At 33.4% G+C, this 23,846-nt stretch overlaps 2 protein-coding genes across 4 annotated transcripts in view; one reads left to right on the forward strand and one right to left on the reverse strand.

The window, feature by feature from the left end:
* The window catches only part of LOC123015976, a 92,252-nt gene that overhangs the window by 12,889 nt on the left and 55,517 nt on the right, over window positions 1-23,846 (forward strand). The window lies entirely within an intron of this gene.
* Window positions 16,045-23,846, reverse strand: part of LOC123015979 (octopamine receptor beta-2R) — a 28,476-nt gene continuing 20,674 nt past the window's right edge. For 2 of the 3 annotated variants that reach the window (XM_044416119.1, XM_044416118.1), the window contains one exon: window positions 16,045-18,341. In XM_044416119.1, the coding sequence (XP_044272054.1) occupies window positions 17,046-18,281 (1,236 nt within the window). In that variant the 5' untranslated portion in view covers window positions 18,282-18,341 and the 3' untranslated portion in view covers window positions 16,045-17,045. The remainder of the gene's footprint in view (window positions 18,342-23,846) is intronic. The other variant, XM_044416120.1, reaches the window with a different exon arrangement.

Below are 23,846 nucleotides of genomic sequence, written 5' to 3' on the forward strand. Positions count from 1 at the left end.
ATAACGCCAGTGAGGGATTAAAACCAGGCAACGTTCGCTTTATTCATAATAATCATAAAAATTACGGTTTATAGCAACAGTGAAAATGCAGGAAGTGAAATAAAGGAAAGATATACATTTTCAAAGTGCCATATTTTTGTTTACAGCACTGGCAATTATTATGTACTTTTGTGGCTACCACCTACAACAAAATACATTAATGCTAAATTTTATATACAAAATTACTAAACTTTTTTTTATTACTCGTATGAGTTTTGTGTATTTCTCGCATATTGGTTTGTAATCTTATGCAAATTATCAATTAACTAAAACACAATAATTACGACAATATAATTATACTGAGTATATTTTAAATTATTTTATTGAAAAATACTGTTTTTACATTGTATTTATTCTTGTGCTTAAATCTTGTAATTAAACAAAAAGCACAAAATTTTATTCAAAATAGTATCAGCTTTTTATTACAATGTTGTAATTTTGAGATACTGTCTTGCTGAAATCTAGTTTTTTAAATTTTGACTCTAAAAACCTGTAAAAGCAACAGATTTTGCAATATTTACATTAAAAATTTACATAGAATATTTTGTGATATACAATAAGTCAACATAGGTAACTAAATTTTATATAATTTGATAATAACTAATTAAAAAGAAATACTATGTAAAGTATGTTATAAATTTGTAATTGAAGCATTTTTTGTAAAATAAAGATTTTACTTTTGCTATAGCTGCTATATAACAGTGACACAATATTTTACAATAGTTGCAACATTGGTAAAAATCTTTAACTTGCATTCATTTTAATACTCAAATACATACCGGGTGTCCAGTCTCAAAATATTAATTTAAAATTTACTAATTTTTCATGGCATACAACGTTATTTTTCTTTAAGCTTGAAACCGATCACTCTCTATAATGAAACATAGGTGTATAATTTCAGGCAATTCGGTTTTCCTAGTAAACATAGAAATATTCTCAATTGCTTTTGAGGTTTGTAATTAATGGGAACTATACTTTGATCAAAGTAAAATCGAAATTTTTGTTCTTGTAATATATCAGAATGGCAAAGAAACCATTTGAAAATTGTCATTGCTACTGGTCATTAAAATAACAGTTTCCAGTGGCTGGTTTTGCACATTTTTGCACCTTTGCTATAAAAACTTAGTAGTCATAACACGAAGATTCAAACAATTTATATTTATTTGTGTTTAGTGTTATATACGAAAATTATTATTTACATAATGTGTAAATTTAGTTATTCCTAAACTAATTTATAGTATATGAAACAATAATTTTCTCAAAAGTTAAAAATCAATAATTACGGGTTCATATAATTAACTAAAAATACTGAAACAAAAAATTTGAGAATATTTTTAAAAATACTTAGTTTAAAAATAAATATTATACTCGTATATATGTATTCTAGTTTGGATCATATGGGAATTTTAGCTATGGGATAAATACGAATTGGGTAATTGCGTAAAACCTATATAAAATATATGAAACGAGATTTGTTTGGTGTTTTTTAATTAATTATTATTGATCACTTCATTCACTTGATTGGTTATTTGTGTCTCGTCCTTGTTAAAAAACCGCACGAATGTTGCAAAAAAGGTACTAACTTCATGAGCGGTGTAAAATTAAAACAGAGATGAGTTTATTAACGCTATAAATTAATAATGAGGACAAAGTTGCAACTGCTTGGAGTTGGCGTTCTAATTTTCGTTTTATAAGAGTTTATTTGGTCATAATTAGGTCGCCGTGAGACAAAGAGACATAGAGCTAAAATTAAATGGAATTAGGAAAATCCTCCCAAATAGGATTGAAAAGACCCTGGGGAGTAGAAGGGAGCAACTCGTCAAAATTTAACTTAACAAAAATTTATCTTCCGGCTTTTGATGATTAATTGAATTGAGAATTTTTCTTGAAGTGAAATTTCAGCTTCCGTTTGATGTGTTTTATGCAAATAGTTTCGGTTTGTTTATAGCTAATCTCAAAAGGTTAGTTTGAGCGGTTTTGCAAAGTCGATAAAATAATTTGGCGTGGGTGAATGCGGTCTATCGATTCTTCTATCTTTACGATTTTCGGTTTTGGGTGATAAGTCAAGTAAAGTTTACTTTTTGGAAGAAAGCGGGATCAAGTCATGCCGGGTTCTAGGTCAACACGTCGTTCCAAAGCACAGTGCGGATTTAGGAAGTTTAGAAATGGGGCGGATAAACTTGACTCAGTTTTCGGATTCATTTAGCGGAACGATATTATTAATAGGAAAATAGCGGATGCGTGGGGTTGGAAAGTATAAATTCTTGTTAGGGTGCGAAACGCTAACAGAGTACTTGTAAATTTTTATTTGGCGACAATTTTATTGTCTTGATCCGCTTTTGCGAATGCAAAGTTGGAAAATAAGTGGCGTATTCTGGTGGTAAAATAAGTGTCACATGCGACACATACAAAAGGACGAGAATTTATAAAGTTGACTTTTCTGTCATGATGGGAACGAGTCGACTGTAATTGAATTTTAAGAAAGTTAACTTATTTTTATAGGCGTCAAAGTACGGTTTGAGGTCAGGTGAAATGTTAAGTTGCCAAGCTTGTGGAATTTCTGCCAGAGAACAAGCATTGGAGTCATGTCACATGCTCAGACGTTGTAGATTAATTTGGGAATAGTTTTCGCACAAGGCAATAACAATTTTTTACGTATTTTTGGTTCTTTTGCTATTAACTTTCGGCGTGAACGAGCAATGATTTTTTTCGGAGGGAATCGACTCAACTTTCGTCAGACTATATTAGTTGGGAATTCGCACAACAAATCATTCCCGAAGAGCAATTTCGTGAAGGTTCTTCCAGTATCTCGTTAGAAAAGTTTCACAGTGGTAAATGAGTTCTCTGATAGCATCGATTCAGACTTATTAAGAAGCTTTTTTGGAGTTAAGCACTTCTTGAAACATACAGTAAAATTTAGGATAAAAATCAGAATTAATTAGCTCAATATCGCAAGAAAACAGTCGGTAATTGAGAAGTCAACTCGCCACTTCCGATTTTTCAGTGTGAAAAATTGCTCCACTTTAATATCCCGCCGAGATATATTAAGTTTGTGGCGAATAACGTTTAAAATGAATTTCGCAGCGGAAAAACGAGTTTTCAAACTTGGAGTGTGTTGGCGAAACGACCAAAAAAAAACTAATTGATAAAATGTAAATTTTTGACGGTACGTTTGGCAGAATGCTTCACGAACTTGAACTTAAAAGAACAAAGATAATTTGATTTTAAATTGCCTTACGTTACACTCTCTTTTTTAATTTATTACTTGGCGTCTTTGATAACTCTATCGTTCCTGGTGAAAACAACGAAGTTAACAACTAAGTGTAAAGAAAAAGAAAAAACAATAATTAAATGTTATCAACGTCCCGGAGGCCACGTTGATTGAATATTAATTGCTCGAAACCTGTTCTTGACGCTTTTGAGTGGGCAACGGCTTCTTATATTTATACACTCTGACGATAAATCGTCTATATGACGGTAAACAGAAAAACTTGCATAAGATTTCTCGAACGTAAACAACTTGTTTATTCAGCGGATTACTACTTTAACGTCTGTAGAAAATTATTTTTAGGCGTTAATTGCACCAACTTAGCATTCGTGGGCTTTGCATTGAGGCAAATTTAGAACCGAGAAAACTTTGTTTTGTCGCTTTGCTTCCTGCTGCAAAACAAATACGAAAGAATGACTTTGTGTAAATAAACTCTGCTGTATTTGCCGATTTTACGAAGTATATCGTTTATTGTTTGCCGGACAGATGCTGAAAATGTTTCCAATAATTTTTTTGGTTTTTGAAAATGTACTCCACTGGTGAATACAAGCATTACAAAAACGTTTTCAATTTTGTGGATTTATAGTTGCGCATTTGAGGTTGGATAAGTTTTGATTTTTGGAATGACATACAATTACACTTTTTGGTCGCGTTTGCGACGGGAATTGTAACTCTATTTCAAACTTTAGTGTTGAAAAAGTTACAAAAGTTGTATTATTACGCTCTAAACTGAATTGCGAAACTTTGTAAGGACAAGTGATTAAAATGGTGGATGCGCCGGGTTTTAAAAGTAAAAAAGTTTAAACGGGATGAGTTATGATAGTTTTTTATTTGAGACGAACAAATGCTCGACAACAAAAATGCCATGCATTCTTTGTATTTACATGAAAATAATTTTTTCCTTCGATACGGCCAAGTTTTCCGTCCAGCTGTCACTTTTTCAGTCAACAAGGCGCCATTAATCGTGGAAACTTTGCTAATCCCGGAAACCTCTTGCCATTTCGATATTAAAAATTGTTTTGATTATGACTAAATCACCTTTTATCCTATTTTTTTCTTCATGGATGTGGTTTTGATGTCGTGCATCAGTTAAGTACAAAGTTTGAGACGTTAGATGGTTATGTTAGATGCAATAAACAACCAAGATATTCACTGACATTTTGACACTGCTAATACCCTTATTGATTGTTCTGAGAAGGAAATTCCTGTTTGTAACCCCGATTAGAATATCCTGGAGCATCGCAAGTTTAATAAATAAATATTAGTTTAAAGTGGGTCGACTGTGATGAAACAAAATGCAAATCAACGACCGGAGCTGGAGCATATTGATTGAATCCAGTTGCAGGCTGCACTAGGTCAACAACTGGCGCGCCACCAAGTCACAACGTGGCGTTTTCACTCCTTCGGCAACTAACACAGCCCCGATGGCCTAAATTAGCTAAAACATATTTTGATTACTAGATTATAAACGTTTAAAAAATTCTATTTGTCAAAAAATTGTGACATATATTTTTTGACATTTGACTTTTTTATGTCTATTTAATGATACTGATGATCTTGTAAAGTCTGTTTTTTTTTAAATGGAAATGCCAAACAGTTTTAACGTTGGCATTATTAGTAAATTCATCCATGGTAATTTTAATAAAGGAAGTTGGCAGTTCCGGTTTTTTGTATTAATTTGAAAACAATGTCATTAAACGTCAACACAAAAAATCGTGTAAGAAAATTTAGAGACGAAACACTAAAAAAAGGAACAAATTTGGTACCGCTAACAGTTTTTCGAAATTTGGAAACGAATAGTTCGCAAGCAGGAAGTTAGAAAAAGGGCCCGTTAAAATGTAGACGCAATTTGTAACGCAGGTTTGCTAAACATTCTTAATTTTTAGCAAAAAATTGACAAGAATACCAAATAAACATGAATGAGAAAGAACCTCGGAAAGAACGCAATTAAATTAGTGTCGTTTTTGAGGAACGAATTGAAAAAGTAACAATTTTGAAACAAAAGCTGAAGAAGAATTTATAAAATGCATCAACTTTGAGCTCATTTCAATAAATTACACAAATTTATTACCAATCATCATAATACCCACTTGTATCTTTTGCTAAATAACTTTTTTCGTATAAACATCCTTTTTCTTCAAAGTTTTTGTAGCAAGAATCTCATTTTTGTTCACAACATTGTACTTACTTGCGGTGTGTTTCTATCAAAATTATAAGCACTGAATCCTGTCTTTAGACCTTAGATAATGATGTCTGTCCTCAGGTATTCATTTCTAGCGCTTTCAAAGAGCAAACAGGCACACAAGATTCATAAAAGTCAAAATTTTGACAACATCTCAATTTGAACACATAACCATAATTTTTTAACAAAATTTCTAGGGACAAAAACAAAGAGCAAACAAAATTTGTGGCTATGGAGACAAGCTGCTACCAATTTTTTCACCAAAATTTTGACTTGGTAATTTCCATTTAAAAAAAAAACAAACTTTATATGTTTTTTATTTAGCAAAGGTACAAAAATTTTGACAATGAAAGCCACAAATAACATTAAACTGAGTTACAATTTAGGATACAGCTTCTTTATTTTCTCTTCTAATAACCTGTAACAAAAAAAACTTGGAAAATTATTTTATTCTTCGACACTGTCAAAATTTACGGTTTTTCTCCCGTGTAAGGAACTTTTGACAACTGTTTGACATTTCTCAATACAAAACGTCAAATTATTTTTAACAGATTTAAAGCAAGTTTAAGCCTTGTTGACTCTAATTCGAAGAATAAAATGTTGTATTCCACTCGTTTGAGAGTAAATCGGACGCTTTATTCCACCTCGTGGATGATAAAAAAAAATCCACTTGGTGGAATAATGTGTCCGATTTACACTAAAACTCGTAGAATAAATAACTATTTCCAACAGAAATAAAGTGCAAAATTTAAACTCTCATAACTTCAAAATTTTTCTAGTTAAATTTTTTTTTCATGTTCCTGGTATCCTACCTAACATGGCAATTTTCTCTCGGGCGCGAGTTCTTGCATTCTGTACAGAGTTGCAACCGTGTACTCCAAAAAAGGGAATTTTCAAAAAATTGCTTTTTTTGAAAAACAAATCAGATTTAAGTACTTATCTAAATGATATTACAATCAGAAAACAAGTACTTGCGGCATCTGTATGTTTACCGCTAAAACAGAAGATTTTGGAAATCAATAGATTGGGAGCTACTTTATCGGCCTTTTATTGTAAAATTGGTGCATTTGTGTCTATACTCCTATGATACTAAATAACACTTTATTTCACATAATTTATTTTCAATTTTAATTTTTTGTTAAAACAAGAGATTTAGAAAAAAATATTATCTTTTTTAATTTACAATTTCTAGTTTTATGTATTTTAATTTAATTAAGAGAATATATTTTTTTCATGACGTTAACATCGTTAATCGAGGGAATATTAACGAACTGCCAAGTTTTTACCCTCTTTCAGGAAATAAATACGTTTTCTCCATCGTTAAGGTAACGAATTTTTATTATGTACGGTTATAAAATTTCATAGGGGTTCTTTGCTTTTAAAATATTGTACTGTAGTTTATATTTAATTGAAATGGTGTGGTTTAATTTGATTTCATACACGTGTTTTCAATGTGTTCAGTATTCATTACCAACGCATGATGGAAATATAGTATTAGACTCAAGCAAAATAAGAAATGCATTAAAACGTAGGTGTTTCAAGTAAATTAAATATTTTGTTTTTTGAAACTTTGAAACTTTACAGCAAAAGTACACAGCATTGTATTAATTAAATTAACTTCACTTCACGGTGTTAACATGGAGTGTTTTATTGTCTAACAAGTTATTTTCCCTGTTTTAATTATTTTGATTATAAGAATGTGATGTGATGCGCAAACTTATCTTTAAATGGATAAGAAATTGTAAATAATGTTTTTCCTGAATAGGAGCAGCGGGATATTTATAAAGTGAGTTGAGTGTTTACCTACAGTGTATATAAACCTTTATAGAAATTGCGTTTATATCGGTTTAGCTTTTGTATTTCGATATAAAATGGAACATAGCGAGAATATAAAACTTCTGCTTTTGTCATATGCCATTTTATGAATATTACACAATTTTTGCAACATTTGATCCAACAAAATAAATTACAAACAAAATAATTTGCTGAAAAAATAAGTGAAGTCAAAAGTAATAATTTCCTGGCCGCAATGTGGTAAAAGTTTGACGTTAATTAAAATTTCGATTAGCAAGTTTCTAAACTTCAGTGTATAATTTATTAACAAAATAAATGCTTTTTTGTATTTTTTCCTTCAATGGAAACACGCAATATCCGTTTTATGGATACATAAATCACAATACAGGAAAATTTTCTTGTCCATAATGTTTTTTATCATTATGTCCGCGCCCATTATCGTTAAATTCAACGTGTATAATGTCCAGAACAGGACCTTGTTACGACCCCTTGATTATTGTATGCAGAGTCAACAAAGAGATTGCAAGAATCCTGAAATGTTCCTTTCAGTGATCTGCAGGACAGCATCAGCAGGAAACTACACGTTGGAGCCATCTGGTGGCCGATTAAACAAACTCGCTACTTTAATGCCTGGTTGAGAGAGGTCTTTAAACTGCAATTTGGCGTGGGAAATTGATACTTTTAAATTTCGGAATCGTAAACCGTGATTAATGAGCTTTAATGGTTTTGAAAGCTTTCAATCTACTTTACAATTAGCCGAGTTTTCATTTTTCAAGTGGGCGTTTTTTTTCTGTGAAAACACCTGGGAGCTCGTTACAAATATGATGGAATAATTGCCGCCTCGACCTTGCATTGTTTTTCTTTTAATATTCGACGGTAATCGTTGATTTATGTGAGTGTAAACCGGGGATAAAAAAGGTGATAAAATCCCCGGACACACGGTATTAATAGAACAGAGAAATGTGTTGTGAGAGTTTTGGTGGACACGCGACGGCCTTGCATGGCATAACCTTGCAATTAAGGGAATGTTTTGCAGGAAAGGGTGTTTTTTTTATTGGCCTTGGAGTGATAACCGAGGAATTTATTATGTAAATGGGGGAAAGGGTGCCATAATCGTGTTAAAAATTAATTACGCGTGCCGATTGCGTTCCGACCGTTTTGGATGGTTTGGTTTAAAGGAATTTAATTTATGGATGCTGGTTTTGGACAATGAGGTCTCAAAATGAGTTGATCGTATTAATGCATGGATTTTTCACTGAAAATTGTTTGCATTCCAAATGTAACTGTTGTTCAAATTTGTTTGTCTTATATTATACTTGCTCATTATACTTTTGTGTTACTTTAAGTATATTGTTTATTCATTAATTGTTAAATCGAGTTGGACCCAATATGTCATTTATATTAATTAAATTAAAGCGTCACTTTCTTCAACACAGCCAAACTTAAAAAATATTTAATAGTCGCAGACAAAGTGTAGTACTCTTCTACTCTCATATATTAGATATTATTCACTCAGATGATTAAAAACTAGCATTTCGCTCGTTTTGTAAACTTTCTGTTCTCATAAAATTTGTTGAATAATAATATACCAAGTATTTTGAACAACTGCAACGACAGGAATAGTTAAATTTTATTGTTTTATAACACTAATTTAAAGTTTCCGTTGACAATCAGTCATTTATTCTTTATTTTCTATTTTATTTTCCAGTTTGGTATTTTAAAACTAACCAGACAATAGACCGAAATAAAGCGAGTTCAAATGGAGAAAACTGGTTACTTTTTGTTCAAAAACAAAAAGGGTAACCGCAATTTCGATATAATCTAATCATATAGATATTTGTTGATTGTAGAAATCGTCGCCGAGACGTCTGCTTCCCCGTTTGTAATTAAATTTAGTATAATATCACCACCTACGCGTTTTCACAATTAATACTCCTCCATGTAATTAAATATTCTCTCAAGCTTGTGTTTTAGAACGATTCAATTTAAAACCGTCATACTATTAATCCGAAACTATGTCCATTGAGTTTGACAAAGTTATTTCGTTAATAGGATGCGAGAGGAATTTTTGAAAACTTTGATAATGGAGTCGTTATAAAGTTGAATCAGCACTGCCACATCTAAACTGGATGAAGTAATAAAACGGCTGAAGAATTTTTTCGTATATTCGCGAAAATTTCATATTACAGCGGCGTTTTACAATTTTGGTTTTATTGTTTTCGATGAAAAAACGTTGTGGAGTGCAAATATTATTAAACCTGAACGCTGTGTGAAAAAGAACATCGTTCAAGAGCACTAGAGAATATTAGCAATCACCAGTTTTTTGTGTGTGAATCAGAATCCATCCCAACAAATTAAATTTCCATCTGAAATCAATCATTCCGGGGAATACTAATACAGCGTTTTGAATGACACACATAAAGTCTTGAAAGTTGGAAAAAATATTTGCCCCGTTTCTAATCAGCGGTGGTCTCGCTCTTGTGATCAATATTAAAAGAGAACAGCAAATATTTGACTTTAGAATCAGGACGTTTGCGAAGATATCACATACAGAAGGAGCACGGAAGCAAAATAACGAAGGGCAGTAAGTTATAATTAACGAATTGCCGCGTCCGCACCTCAATAATTTACCGAGGTTTGTGTTCCTAATTCCGGAATCGGTTTTAAATCGGCTTTAATTACTCGAGAAGAATTCCGGCTCCTTCTACGAAAGTCTTAAGAGGAACTTTCCCTCAAGGTATTATAAATTCGTGAGAATTTATTGTCGCAAATAATAACTTTCTTCAGTAATTAATTTTTCAAAGTAGGTAAAATAATGTCCTTTGACACCCTCTCGTTCTGATTATATTCGTACTCACGACTCTGGTGTAATTTAACGTCTTATCAAAACTGCGCCATGTAATGAGGGTTCAGTTTATGCCCATAAATCATAAACTAGGTCTAGTGCCTTTTGTAAATAACTTATGCAATTTGTTACACATTTAAGACCGCGTTCCCCGGGCGAAGAGTCATTAAAATGAGCGATCACCATAGAGAACCACCACTCATGTTAACTTTGTTGCTAAACTAATGCGATTTACGACCTTAATTAGCAAATTTAAATCGAAATTAATCACAGATAACAATAAAATTTAATTTAACTTGAACAATTTCGAGAACGTGGCTGAAAAACAAGAACGAAGAGAATGATGTCCTAAGATAAAATCGGATTTCGCTCTGAAACATAATTTCATGCAAGAAGTGTAAACCTCAAATCCTGCGGATTTCACGACAAGACATCCTTTACTAAAATATATTTTTTGAAATAGTGAGTTTGCATAAAGAGCAATTCCATCACAAACCCTCTCATATTTATATTTATTTTTAATTTGCCCTGTATTCAAATGTGGATTTAACGCAAATCTCTGAACACCATTGTTATTTTCCTGCAAACACGCACAGAACTCGCCATTAAAAAAACGATACGTGCATTTTGAGAGAGCAACTCGCAACACTACAGAACAAAAACCTTGAAAAGCGAACAAATTGTACTGTTGTTGTTTACAACACTTCTTAACCTTAGGCGTTTTCTATGTGAAGAACGCAGATGAATGGTCTTAATTTTTTAAAGTAGCGAAAATTGTTTATTTTTTATGACTTTATGTAAATATAAACAAACCACCACTCTTGTAAGTATCTGGAATTTGGCCGCTGATTGCTTTTGTGTGATGATGTCCGTGCGCCCGTTACATCCCATTTCTCGTTTAAGCCGACGGGATCAGGTCAGGATCGTAATTGTACGGTGTCACTCATCCTGCTGAAATTCGAGAGAAATTCTGATTTGTATTGTCAGCGTTTAAGATTGCAAGGAATGAGCAATTCGTAGAAAATAATGCTGTCATTGTCCAGCAACAGAAATATTGATTATGGGGATAATTTCGTATCAGAACAATAGTCCTAATTTTAAGGAATTCATTATTGTCCCAGTGTAAGAATGATTCGATAATTATGTACAAATTTAATTATCATCTTTAGAATAACTTAATGACAATAAGTACGAGTGGGTTTTCTTAAATTAAATAGCTGGATAGAAAGCAACAATATTAAAATTTTCGATAAAATAAAAAAAACCTTTTATACTAATACTTCTCAAACAAATTCATTTGCTTTTATTAATATAAAATCACAGACAAAAAAATCCTTAATTTACTTAAAGAGTTAGAAGAGAGCTTAAAGTTGAAAAAAAACATTTTTCTATTCAATTCAATTCTCTGTGCAACATTAAAGTCGTCCATTAAACTTAATTTACTTTACATTTTTTGAGGTCCTGAATGCGAATAGAAAATGTTTTGCTATTTCATGTATACGTGTCAAAAAACTATTCTTTTATTTATTAAAACTGATTTTCAGTTCAAAAGCTAGACATTATAACCGAAACTTGGTTTTCGAATATTCGAAAATATAAATTACGTGGTATAATTTTCCTCAATGTGGAAGAACACCTACAATTCCAGACAGATTGAATTTTCGTAATATCATAATTGACTAAAGTGACTATACAAAAAAGTAATATATATATTAAAATAGGCACCTACCGTTTTTTGATTTCTTTTTTCTTTAAGAAACACACTCCTAAACAGCCAACAATCTTTTGAAATTCAAACGCAATTTTCCCAAATTCTCTTCATTAATAGTTATTTAGGTATGTACAGTGATGGTCAGTGAATTTTGTCCACCCAATTTCTGTGAATTCACAAAAATTCACTGTAGTCTGTGCTTTATTGTCATGATAACTGACATTCAAATACGTATTGTCAAATTTAATCAAATTCAAACATGCCAGCAGTAAGTGCGTTTAATAAAATAAAAATTATCTCTCTGGTACAAAAGGGTATGTCTCAAAGACGTGTCTCTATAGTTTTGGGCATACCAAGGACTACCATTTCAAAGGACAAAGGTAAAAAGTAACAAGAAGCATCAAGCATTCTGTCAACATGACAAACGTTAATCAAAATTCTGAAACAAGGTTAGGAAAACCTAAAGACTAATTTACACTTTTAATCTGTCATAGAAATTGGGTGGACGAAATTCACTGTCCATCACTGTACCAAGAGCATTATTGGATGTTTCTAGTCTCCGGGGGCGACAGGTTTGCAAAATCGAGGGCCTCCGGCCAGGGCTACACATCAAGTCATGGCCATGGTTGGATGTAAATACAACGATTTATGTTTTTATTAAAAATAAAAATTGTTTGAAAGGTTAAATGCTAAATTATCAAATGAAGTAGCTTATGAATACACAGTATCCTAGGAAACAAGTAAAGTCTCCTTCCAAATGAATTGCCATTTTTTGAGTTCAACTGATTTCTGTTGGCGCTTTAATTTGGGGAAATTTTTTGACATTTCCAGTTTTTTAGCTTAAAGGGTTCAACCTCATAATATCAATTCTCCCTGGCGTATCTGGTTTTGTTGTATCCTTCCTTCCCAGCTTTTATTAATTGCGTTATTTTTCGTTAATAATTCAAAATCATTCAGTTTTTCATTAGTAACTCTCGTAACTAATAAAAATCGGAATCACTGCTCCAATGCATTTTTTACGAAATGCCCAGGCGGGATATTGATACATTTGATTAAGGAGGCGGTGGTAAGTACCCTTATTAATGTCCTATAACAGACCTCAAATGGAAGACATTATGAATCAATAATGAACAGGTGAGACACAATAATTAAAACAGTTTTGAAATTCGCATTCAAGAAATAATAAAGAACGGAATAAAGAGAAAATTTTGTAAATGGTGTTATCACTCAAATTACGTTTTATCTTATTTGAAAACGAGTATGGCATAGATAATATAATTTACTGCCGCAAATCGTCGCAGTGTGGTGGAGTTTCTTGCTCTACCGACTAATATTATGAATTGAGCTAATTTTGTAATAAATGGAATGTACATCTACAAAAAAACACTTAATGAGGACGTTTTATGTAAATTGATTTTATTATGATTAGAAAACTAAATAACAGCAAAAGCATACAGGGTCTTTAAGAACTCGCGTTCCAAAGAAAAATGTCAAGTAAGATCAGATAGACAAAATTAAAAAAAAAATTGTATAAAAAAAGTGGCATTTATTTTTTGAAATTTGATTTTTTTATGTCTATCTAATGTTCCCGAAGATCTTATATATGTTTTTTCATAATTATTTAATAAAAGTTCAAAAACTTAAATAAATAAAACAAAATTACCGTTTAGTATACAGCTTCCTCGTTTCCTGTTTTAGTGACATTTTTAATAAAACTACGTATTCCAAATGTTTGTACATTACACTAATTATCATGAAATTTAAATACAATCTGCTGTTTAGTTCGCTTTGTGTGCTTGGCATTAATAACATATTTGGCAAATCAGCACTAAAAAGCTTTAGACTTGAAAACGTTAAAAAAAAAGAAAATTAATGAATGCACACTTTCACTGTGTGAAGCAATTGGTAAAAAAGCTAAATTGCTAACCGAATACTGCAGAAAGCACAAACCAAATTTGAAAAAAAAAAAGTGTTAAAGATTCTAAGAGACCATATTAATTTTTATTTTGCTAGATACTATATTTTTGAGGTCAAGAAAATGTTACGAGTGTGTCTTTGAGTTATCTGTAATGACGGAAATGAGCTTCTGGTGTACATACAGGGTGCGCCAGAACCCGCGCCCCAGAGAAAAATTTCAAGTAAGATAAGATACCAGGAACATGGAAAAAATGTTTAAAAAATTTTATCTGTCAAAAAATTTTGACATTTATTTTTGGACATTTGACATTTTTTATGTGCATTTAATGATACTGATGACCTTGTATATGTTTTTTTTACAGTTATTTAGTAAAAGTACAAAAATTTTGCCAATAAAAGCCACAAATAACATTGAACAAAGTTACTATTTAGGACACTTTCTTGTTTCCTCTTCTAATAGCCTGTAGCAAAAAACTTGAAAAATTATTTTTCCAACAGAAATAAATAAAGTCAAAGAGCAAAAATTTAAACTTTCATAACTTCGAAATTTTTATAGATAGATTTTTTTTAACATTTTTTCCATTTTTCCTTATAATGGCATTTTTCTCTGGGGCGCGAGTTCTGGCGCACCCTATATAGGTAGGTATATGCAAAATAATCGATGAAATTGTCCAAGAATATGGCTTTTCCAATTTCCCTTTGAAGGCTTCGAGATTCTGTCGGATCATGCTGAGAAGTAATTGTGCGACGACACCCATCTAAGAATCGAGATGGGACCGTGTCAATATTATATTGTCGACGTTCCAAGATTGAAAAGGATAAAGGTTGTATTCGCATTCGAGAGAGTGTCAATTTACGTTGCGTTTAAACGTCATGGCGAGGTTGAAGGCAAAGCAATTTGAAAACGTAACTTATTTTCCATCGAAGTGGAACAACACGTCTGATCCGTTTTTTTTGGGGTGTCGTTTTCGTTCGAGGTTAAATACGTTTCATCCCGTATATAATCTGGAGATTATTTGGGACGGAGCCAAGCTGGGGGGACTGTTTCCACCCCCCCAAGATAATCCCTATAAATATAATTTTGGAGTAAACGTCGCTCATTTTTACAGGCGTTTGTGGCAGAGAAGGGCGTGATAACAATTAGAGAAATGAAGAGGAACAAGAGGAATTTTGCTCGTTTATCATAATTATAATTTACATTCCTGTTAAATGTAACCAGAATTGGTTTGATGGCGTCTCGCTGTAATAAATTACAGTTATAAAAGACCGCCAGTATCACTTTTTAAATGGTTAAATGGCCGCGACTCATTGAGCTTGTTAAAAACAAGCGTTTTAATAAAAAACTTCAACTGAATTAATTATCTAAAATTTAATAACGTCGCAATGTGTGGAGCTTACCTGGGAACAGAGAAACTAACTTCGTTAAAAATGAAAAGCCAGAAAGCTGGAATCTCATTTCGGTATTTTCGTGCAAAGTAAAGTCTGTGCCGTTACACTGAAACAGACTTTTCACTCTTCATGCTCTTCCAGCGAATAATGCTCCAAGTCTGGGCTTATTTATTGACATTTTCTTCGTAAAATAAACTTTACGTTACTTACCTGTTTTTATTGATCACCGAGAAGAGTCTTGACTTGCTTATATATAGTTTATGCGATGATAGGGATGAAAATACAACAAGATTGGTACTCTCAAGCTTTCAACATTTTATTTTTCGAAAAAGAGTTGTTTTTGAACAATGTCTCAATTCCTTACGAGCACTGAAAACATTAAAGTCTTCTTCAATAACTACAGTGATCCTACACAACTTTATTTATGTAGCTGGTTGTTCAAAGTTTATACTTAGTTTATCTAGATTACGTTCTTATTGGTAATTTTAGCATTTATTTGATTGATTAAAGTTATGCTTTGAGTGATGTCGTTGGTTGTACCTATTTTTAAAACTTAGTTCGGCTTAGATCAGTATTAATTCAAGCATCCCTGAACTAAACTTAGTTAGGAAACTATAACCTCGATTCGAACTCGGCTTAACCGAATCCGCACACTCTTCTACGAAACCATGACGTTATATTCATTGTTGCGACACTAATTTGACCACATGAAACTAAACTTGCAGAGTTGCAACTTGAAAAAGTTAGTTCAATGTAATTATCCATAAATAGATATGTATTTTTAACGTTTTTTGGATAATTTAGTGCCATATTAAAAGTTGGCAAAGTTCTTTGAAGTACAAACTCGATGAGAATAATTTGCGTAGGAGAGGATGGGTTGCAATAAAAGTACACAGACGGAAAATATTAATGTTATTTTATTGAATTCTGTCCTGTTTGTCAAAAGCAAATTGTCAGTTTTATGTCGGAAGCATTTTTACAAATGTATAAACTAAACTTAAATATAAAATTGTCAACAAACAATAAATATTTCATTAAGTAAATGAGACTATGTACAAAATCTTTTTAAACTAAAATATTTGGTATGCAAGCACTTAATCAACTAATAGCTTTAAGTGGACATTTTTTAAAATTTTTTTGTACATGAAACATTTATCTTTGAGACATCGATTTTTTTAACAAGTCGATAGTTTTTATTTGAACACTGATAATGTAGGGGAAGACGATACAGAAAAATATTATTAATATGTGCGTTTTAGCCGATTTGTCAATGAAGTTTTTATCTGAAAAATATTTTTATTCTTCGATGTTGACCTTCCTGTAGGTTCATTACTAAATTTTATTGCTTCTCGTAACAATTTTACGATTGGTCGATCTTCACTAATATTAAATTCTCATCTAGTTACTTAATTGCACATTTTTTAAATTCTAAAATATGATTGTATCTCGCTACAATTTTCTGATAGTTTTGAAAATCTTCACAATTACACAAAATTTTATTACACATCGAAAAAACATTTACTTCTATTTTTATACGAATATGAATTAAGTCTACCTGTAGAAAAATTGTTTCTTCAATTGGAGTATTCGCGAAAAATGGTTTGCAGTCTTAAATTAAGTCTTCAATTTGGTAAAAATATCCTTTACAAAAAACGCATACAATTACATTCATCTTTTTAAGATCGTAGAAACTAAAAAATAAATATAAAAGAACTAATTTTTGGCATTATATACAAGGATTAGTATAGCTACTCTATCTAAGAAGTATCACACGCCCTATCACGTTTCTTTCATTCGAAAAAATTAAACCAAAACCAACTAATGCAGCACCAATGATATTTTTCAAACTAGCAGCAAACTAGAAACTAGTGGTCGTAAGTCTGCTGCTAGTTAGGTCTACTCAGAGACTCGATCCAAACTCCGAACTCCTCCTCCTATCAATATGTTTTAAGTAAGTTTCCGAATAGATGCTTCTAGTTCTATCATCATACCTTATCGACGGTCTTCTGATATCGAACTTGTCTAAATCAGATGGCGGACGGCGGCACAAACTACAAAAAACGCACTGCAATGTGTTCTTGAATGCTTCCCTAAAGTCCTTGTTGAAATAAGCATAAATCAAGGGGTTCAACGTCGAATTGAAATACCCGATCCAGAACAAGATCCCCACGACCATATCGGGGCATTCGCACGTGGTACACAACGAGATCGAGACATACCACAGGAAAAAGGGCAACCAACACAAAGTAAACGTCCCCATAATAATACTCAAAGTCCTTGCGGCTTTGTGCTCGCGTTTCATTTTGTTTAGGTTTCGTTCTTTGGTAGGAGTGTGATGAAGATCCTGGTTGATTTCGTGAAGAGTCAGCGTTTTGGAAGAACCACCAGAATTCGACATCATGTCACCGTTGGTGTTATTCTGGTGGAGGAGCAAAGCCGCTCCCTGTCTATTATACATGTCTTTTTCCTGCTTGTTAGCCTCGCGGAAGATGGCCAAGTACATGTAGATCATGATCGTGCACGGGATCCAGAACGAGATACTGCTACTGATGATCGCGTACAACTTGTTGACTTTGAACTCACACGAGTCCGGATGATCGAACCGATCTTTGAGATGCTCCTCCGTTGCGTACCATCCCATGAAGATCGGCAGGAAACTCAGGAACGCCGGCATTATCCAAGTCGCGAGGAGCATCAAAGCTACGATGTTCTTGGTCATACTCAGCGCATATTTGAGCGGCTTGACAATGGCGATATAACGATCTACACTGATACAGCACAAGTGGAGAATCGAAACCGTCGAAAAGTAAACGTCTAAAGAGTTCCACACATCGCACATAAAGTACCCGAACAGCCACGTGTCGAAAATTTGCACGCTAAAGTTAAACGTCATGGCAAACATTGCCACCAACATGTCGGCAAAGGCTAACGAAATGACATAGTAGTTGGTGATGATGCGGAGTTTGCGATGCCGCATCACCGACACGATGACGAGGAGATTGCCGAAGATCGATACGACGATGATTGAACCCATGATGGTGGCTTTCAGGAACACGATGAGGTAATGGGTCCATTCTTGGTCGGGGGTTTTGGTGATTTGCGTCGTAGATGTACTGAGGTATGTTAAATTGTCCATCGCCGGTTTTTACGCTGGCTGTTCGTCGATGAAATTCAAGAGATTCATAGTGGATGCGATCTGGAACAAAGTAATAATGAGTGCTTAAGAAACCAACATTAGATATTATTTTGCAAAGATTTTAAATTTAAAAATGCAGCTTCATAAATGCTTATTTTTTATTAAGTGCGCGAAATGAATCCTACGAAATACAAACAATGTGGAACAAATGTTCTACATTAGTCGAAAAAATAATGCAATGTAAGTGCAATGTAACTAAATAATCCTATGATATTTGATTTAGCAGGGTTCGCATGGTTAGGATAGTAAATAATTTGAATTTGAAGCTTCAATATTTTTGGTAAAGCAATTTCTAGTTAAATTTGTAATATTGTTATGCTAACAGTGAAAACTCAGAAATGAGCAAAATGAGAAGTTTCTACTTTGTGTTAACTTATGTAGAATCGTTTATTTTTGTTCTTAAATCACTATTAAGTTGAAGTCAAGTGTTAAGTAAACAAATGCATTATGCGTATTTTCACACGACTTACAAAAAATTATTTTTTATTTACGTTCATTATTTAAAAATTAAATTTCTATTTTAGGGAGCTACTCATTGGTTTTACAAATGTAATCACATATAATTATTACTACTACTATTTTATTCTCGATTTCATCCATTTATTTTGATTTATAAATACAATTGCAATAAAATACTTGTATTTAAGTTACATATCATGCATAGATTATTTTAAAATTTCGTTGCTGCCATAGGAATAATACCATTTTGAATTATGACACATCCAAAAGTATTGTAAGAAAAAAATAAATTTTGACTAATATTAATAGTTATTTATTCGACGAGTTTGAGTGTAAATCGGACTCTTTATTTGACCGAGTGGATTTTTAAACCACGAGTGTAACGAGTGGTTTACCATCCACGAGGTGGAATAAAGCGTCCGATTTACACTCAAACGAGTGGAATACAACATTTTATTATTCGAATTAGAGTCAACAAGGATTAAACTTGCTTTAAATCTGTTAAAAATAATTTGACGTTTTGTATTGAGAAATGCCAAACAGTTGTCAAAACTTCCTTACACGGGAGAAAAACCGTAAATTTTGACAGTGTCGAAGAATATTTTTTTTTAAAGACAGACAACCAGTGGCGAGCTATAAAAAACTTACCCCTCTGGAAATCCTCTTAATAATTAAAAAAATGTCAAAATATTTATCCAGATATTTAGAACACTGCCTGTTACTACAGCTATGGTGGAACGCAGTTTTTCGACCCTGAAACGTCTTGAAACATATTTTTGTAATTTGTCTCCATTTTAACTTTATTATCTTCCATATTCGTGTTTTTTGAGAGAATTTAGATATAACAAAAAACGACTAGATCAAATTTTCTTTACCAAATTTTGATATTACCAATCGTCACAACAATCCCGATTAAAGTAAAAAAAAATGTTTAAGGCAAATTACAAAAAATAGTATAAAAAAACTTGTTTCATAAAAATTTGAAGCACTCCTTCTTGAAAACAACTAGTGGCTGTGCCACTCGTTTTTTAAACTTGAATTTGTGCTTCAATAGTGGTCTTATGAAACTTGTTTTTTAATAAAAAAAATGTTGACGAAGTAATGAATAATTTTTCCATCATGAAGCCTCGTCGACTTAAAACTATTATTTGCTCTGAATAATGTACATATTCAATAAAACAATTTGTTATATTGTATTTTTTTCTTCAAGTTTATTGTTGACCCCCTCCCCCAGGTGTTTTCTAGATCCTCCGCTACAGAAAACCACAGAAAGAGGATGTAAATTTAGGGTTCTGCAATAAATTGGTCTTTTTGGAAATAGTTGTAAGAAATTTTGTTTTAATAATTTATTACTGTTTTACTGAATACAATATTTTAAAATAATAACGATTTAATCATAAAACTGAAATGGTTTCGTGTGTGCGCACCCAGCAATACGTATGCGTGTCAGATATATGTGAAAGAAGGTTTCAAATCTTGACAAAAACAAATCAAAAAACCCATTATTGCACAACAATAGATAAGTATAAGATGCTCGAACCGGAAGCCTAAACTTTCATAATTAGCAAAGTTTGTTTGAGGGCGGGGCGAAGAGGACACCAAGCCGTCTACTGTCAGTTCGGTGGAAGAAAATACGATTAATTTTTGTATTTTTTATATTAAGATAGAAAAGCAACAGATGGTGTCTTATAGCTAGAGGGAGGATATTACGTAATTTGAACCGCTAAAGCACAATACATCGAAAAGATGGAAGAACAACACCACTTGGTTTATTTATTATTCACAATAAAATATAACCGAGGAAATTTTAAATTCCGGTGGCAGATGGACGACAATTATTTTCACGAGGGTTTTTCGTTAATCAACCTTCGACCAAAATTTGGGGAATTGGAGCACGAATGATGAACGCTTGAGATAATCGGGTCAGGTATGCGACTGTGATTACGGCATCTGTTCGTGTCTGTTAGATTTATTAATAACTATCTTAAATCATGCAGAATTTACACTAAGATTCAGGAACTTTGTTCCGTTTTTGCATGCATTTGTCATTTGCTCGAAAATTTTAGTTTTAAAAGTAGCCGCTCTAAAATTACTCTGGATGCAATCCAAATATTCAAAAGTGGCAAATTTCGTCACAGATATAATTTTTACAGCTTTTGTTTTAGCATACTGGAGGTCAGGATGTGGTGAAAATTAATATCCGTCTAGGCAAGTAGAGAGCGAGACACCTGAAATCCCAACATCCCTCAATGTTTGGTCTTAATTAAAAATCTGCCCTCTGTTTCTCTGTTGCATTAACTAATTACGAAATTAATCTAATCCAGCTTCAAATTAGACGATTTTTTTAATTAAAGAAAGAGAAGAGGCTTGCGATATCGCTGACTTAAGCCGCAACAACGACTCCAGTGCAGGATTGCAATTAATAAAGTTTAATTGGCTTTCTCTGGATCCAATCGCCATTTATAATAATAAGAGCGGATCGGGCGTAAAGTTTTACCTAGAAAAAGATTCGCATGATATCTACTTGCGGCCCCATGCAAATAAAGCTCGGGTTATCCTGAATTAGCGCAATGCGGCAGTTTGCACTTGCATAATCACGTTGTGTTCAGAATTAAGGACGAAAAGTGGTCGGTCGAATACGATATTAATATTCCAGGTCGTGTGTCACAAAGGGAGCTTCTCTTTCTCAATAATTGAGCGGAGTAAATCTTATCCAGTTTGAAGAGGGAATGCATTTCATTAATGATTGTGTACGTGTATGAATAGTGAAGGCGCCCATCTCGAGAGACGTTGACAATTATAACAAGAACTACCTATTCACAAAATTCACTCTTCGCTGGCAGAATATAAGGGGGTTAATTTGGTGAAATGTTTGTAGAAATTAAGACGGATGGTAGGGCTTAAATTGTACCAATTAGCGATTAAGCCGCCCCCGAGATTACTTTCGTTAGTTGCATCCTCTTGACGATTAGAAGCAATCATCGAACGATTGTCTTCGGATCGTATCAGAAACCCTGTCCCGAAGATATTAAGTCAAAGCTCAGAATTAACAATAACAAAATTTGTTTTTTGTTGACGCATCGGTCATTTTGAAATTCTTTCTGGACCGAAGTTTCCGGTTAGGAAAACACAAATGAAAATGCGGTCCTTCCGGCGATGGAAACTTCTCGTGCGTTAAATACCGCAATGCGCGGGAATCCTCTAAAGGACGTATTTTTGACGACAGTATCTCCCTCCTCGGAGCGTCAACCGGAAACCAATTATTCTCCGTTCGTTCTCGTAGGTTCTCGCATAATTTCATGTAATATTTTGTCGCAAAGTAACATTGTTATTTTTGTTCAATGACGAAGGCAACGAAGCAAAAACACACCTGTTTTGGCATATCCCCAATAGTAGTAGAACTGTAATTGTTCTGGTTACGTAAGAAAAACGATTGAAAAGACACAACCCACCGATCGAAGAGTCGACGGTCCTGTGTCGGACATCAAATATTTATCAATTTCCGACAATGACATTGATGCGCTTTATTCGCTCATAAAATATACACGACGAGAAAAATGGAGCAGTCGGATGTTGCTAAGAATAGGAACGTTTGACGGACGCTGTAGAAGGTCTCGGTCGTTAACAGAAGCGGAAATACAACAACCACATCTACCTACACTAATATAGCTGGTCAAACAGAAGTTGAATAGAGTCATTACCAAATGAATTACGAGTAAACCTCGTTTCGAATGTCAATACTACCGTTAAGCTACCGTCCAAAGTCTAAACGGATTCAATAGAAAGTTTACTAAATTAGATAGCGTAATTAAAGTTTTTGCTTAGAAAAATTTTTTTAGAAATAAATAAGATCGTATAGTTTTTCCTTCTTGGCTTAGAAGTCCGTCCTGTAGGGTCCAGAAGTTAAACTAGTTTAATTACTCCACACAGGCAAATCTGCGTTAAATTAGCATGGAAACTGAAACTGAATTGTGATGTGTCTCTAGGAAGGATTTAATATAATTTTGGGTATTCAATAATTCGCCCTAAAGAAAGCATACAGCATTTGAACGTTTCCCGTTAGAACCAAATCGAATTAGCTGAAATTCATTAGGTTAAGCCACCGAGATCGGAGAAAGTTTATTTAGAAGAAAACATGTTTACATCAAGGACCTTCAAAATCCAGCCAAGATATTTAAAACGACTGTTTCAAAAATAGACGGAATCGTAGGTGATCCTCGTGACGCAATTACGAGTGATCCGTCAATCCAGTGCGGCATTATTCATGAAAATCGTTCGAGAAGTGGAAATTCCTCGGTTAAAAGTTCGTGCGGCGAGCACATAAAGGAAACAATATTTTTAAAAGCGCATTATTTCGGCTATGATACCGGCGGCAATAAATCTACCGGCTCTGGTCCTGCTAGATCCTCACCGGATTCCTAAAGCTCCGGGTCGAGTGGGCGGCGTTTCGGCCATTAGGGAACCGCCGGCTCTAACTCTGCAGGATTTCCAGTTCTGGATTTGACCGTGAGGAATTACCAATCTGTCTCTCGCCTCTCGTGCCCGTTTAATGTCTAATTCAAATACGAATCGTCGAGAACAAGGGAAAAACTCCGCCGGGAAAGCGCAATGCACGCCGACGCGAGCTGATTTTGAAACGGCACTGCAATGCGATTTCAGGACGGATTATTTTGTAATGCGATGGCTAAAGGAGCTGCAGCGCTTTGGGTTTCGAAACGATGAAATGCTTTTTCTCGATTAGCACGTCCATCGCCTCGGGACATACAGGAAAAATTCGAACTGAATTATGTAAACTAAACAGCAAAGCCGTAAAATAGACTCCGGAGTTGGGTTGTTTTCACGAATGGAAGAGTTACTCGGAAAAGTTTCACCGGGCGGATTTAAAATAAATTATTCTACTATTTGAAAACAAGTCAAATAAAATATAACAACCCAAAAATAATGGCTGCCGAGAGAATTTCTTACTACTTGGATCTAAAATTTTGTCAAGAGCCCAGGGGGTACTTACTAAAGTTTTCAAAATTTCTTGGCTTAGATTTATTATTA

The sequence above is a fragment of the Tribolium madens genome, unplaced genomic scaffold (assembly GCF_015345945.1).
Source record: "Tribolium madens isolate multiple individuals breed KSU strain unplaced genomic scaffold, Tmad_KSU_1.1 Scaffold_19;HRSCAF=116;Tcas5.2_LG9, whole genome shotgun sequence".
Lineage (NCBI taxonomy): Eukaryota > Metazoa > Arthropoda > Insecta > Coleoptera > Tenebrionidae > Tribolium > Tribolium madens.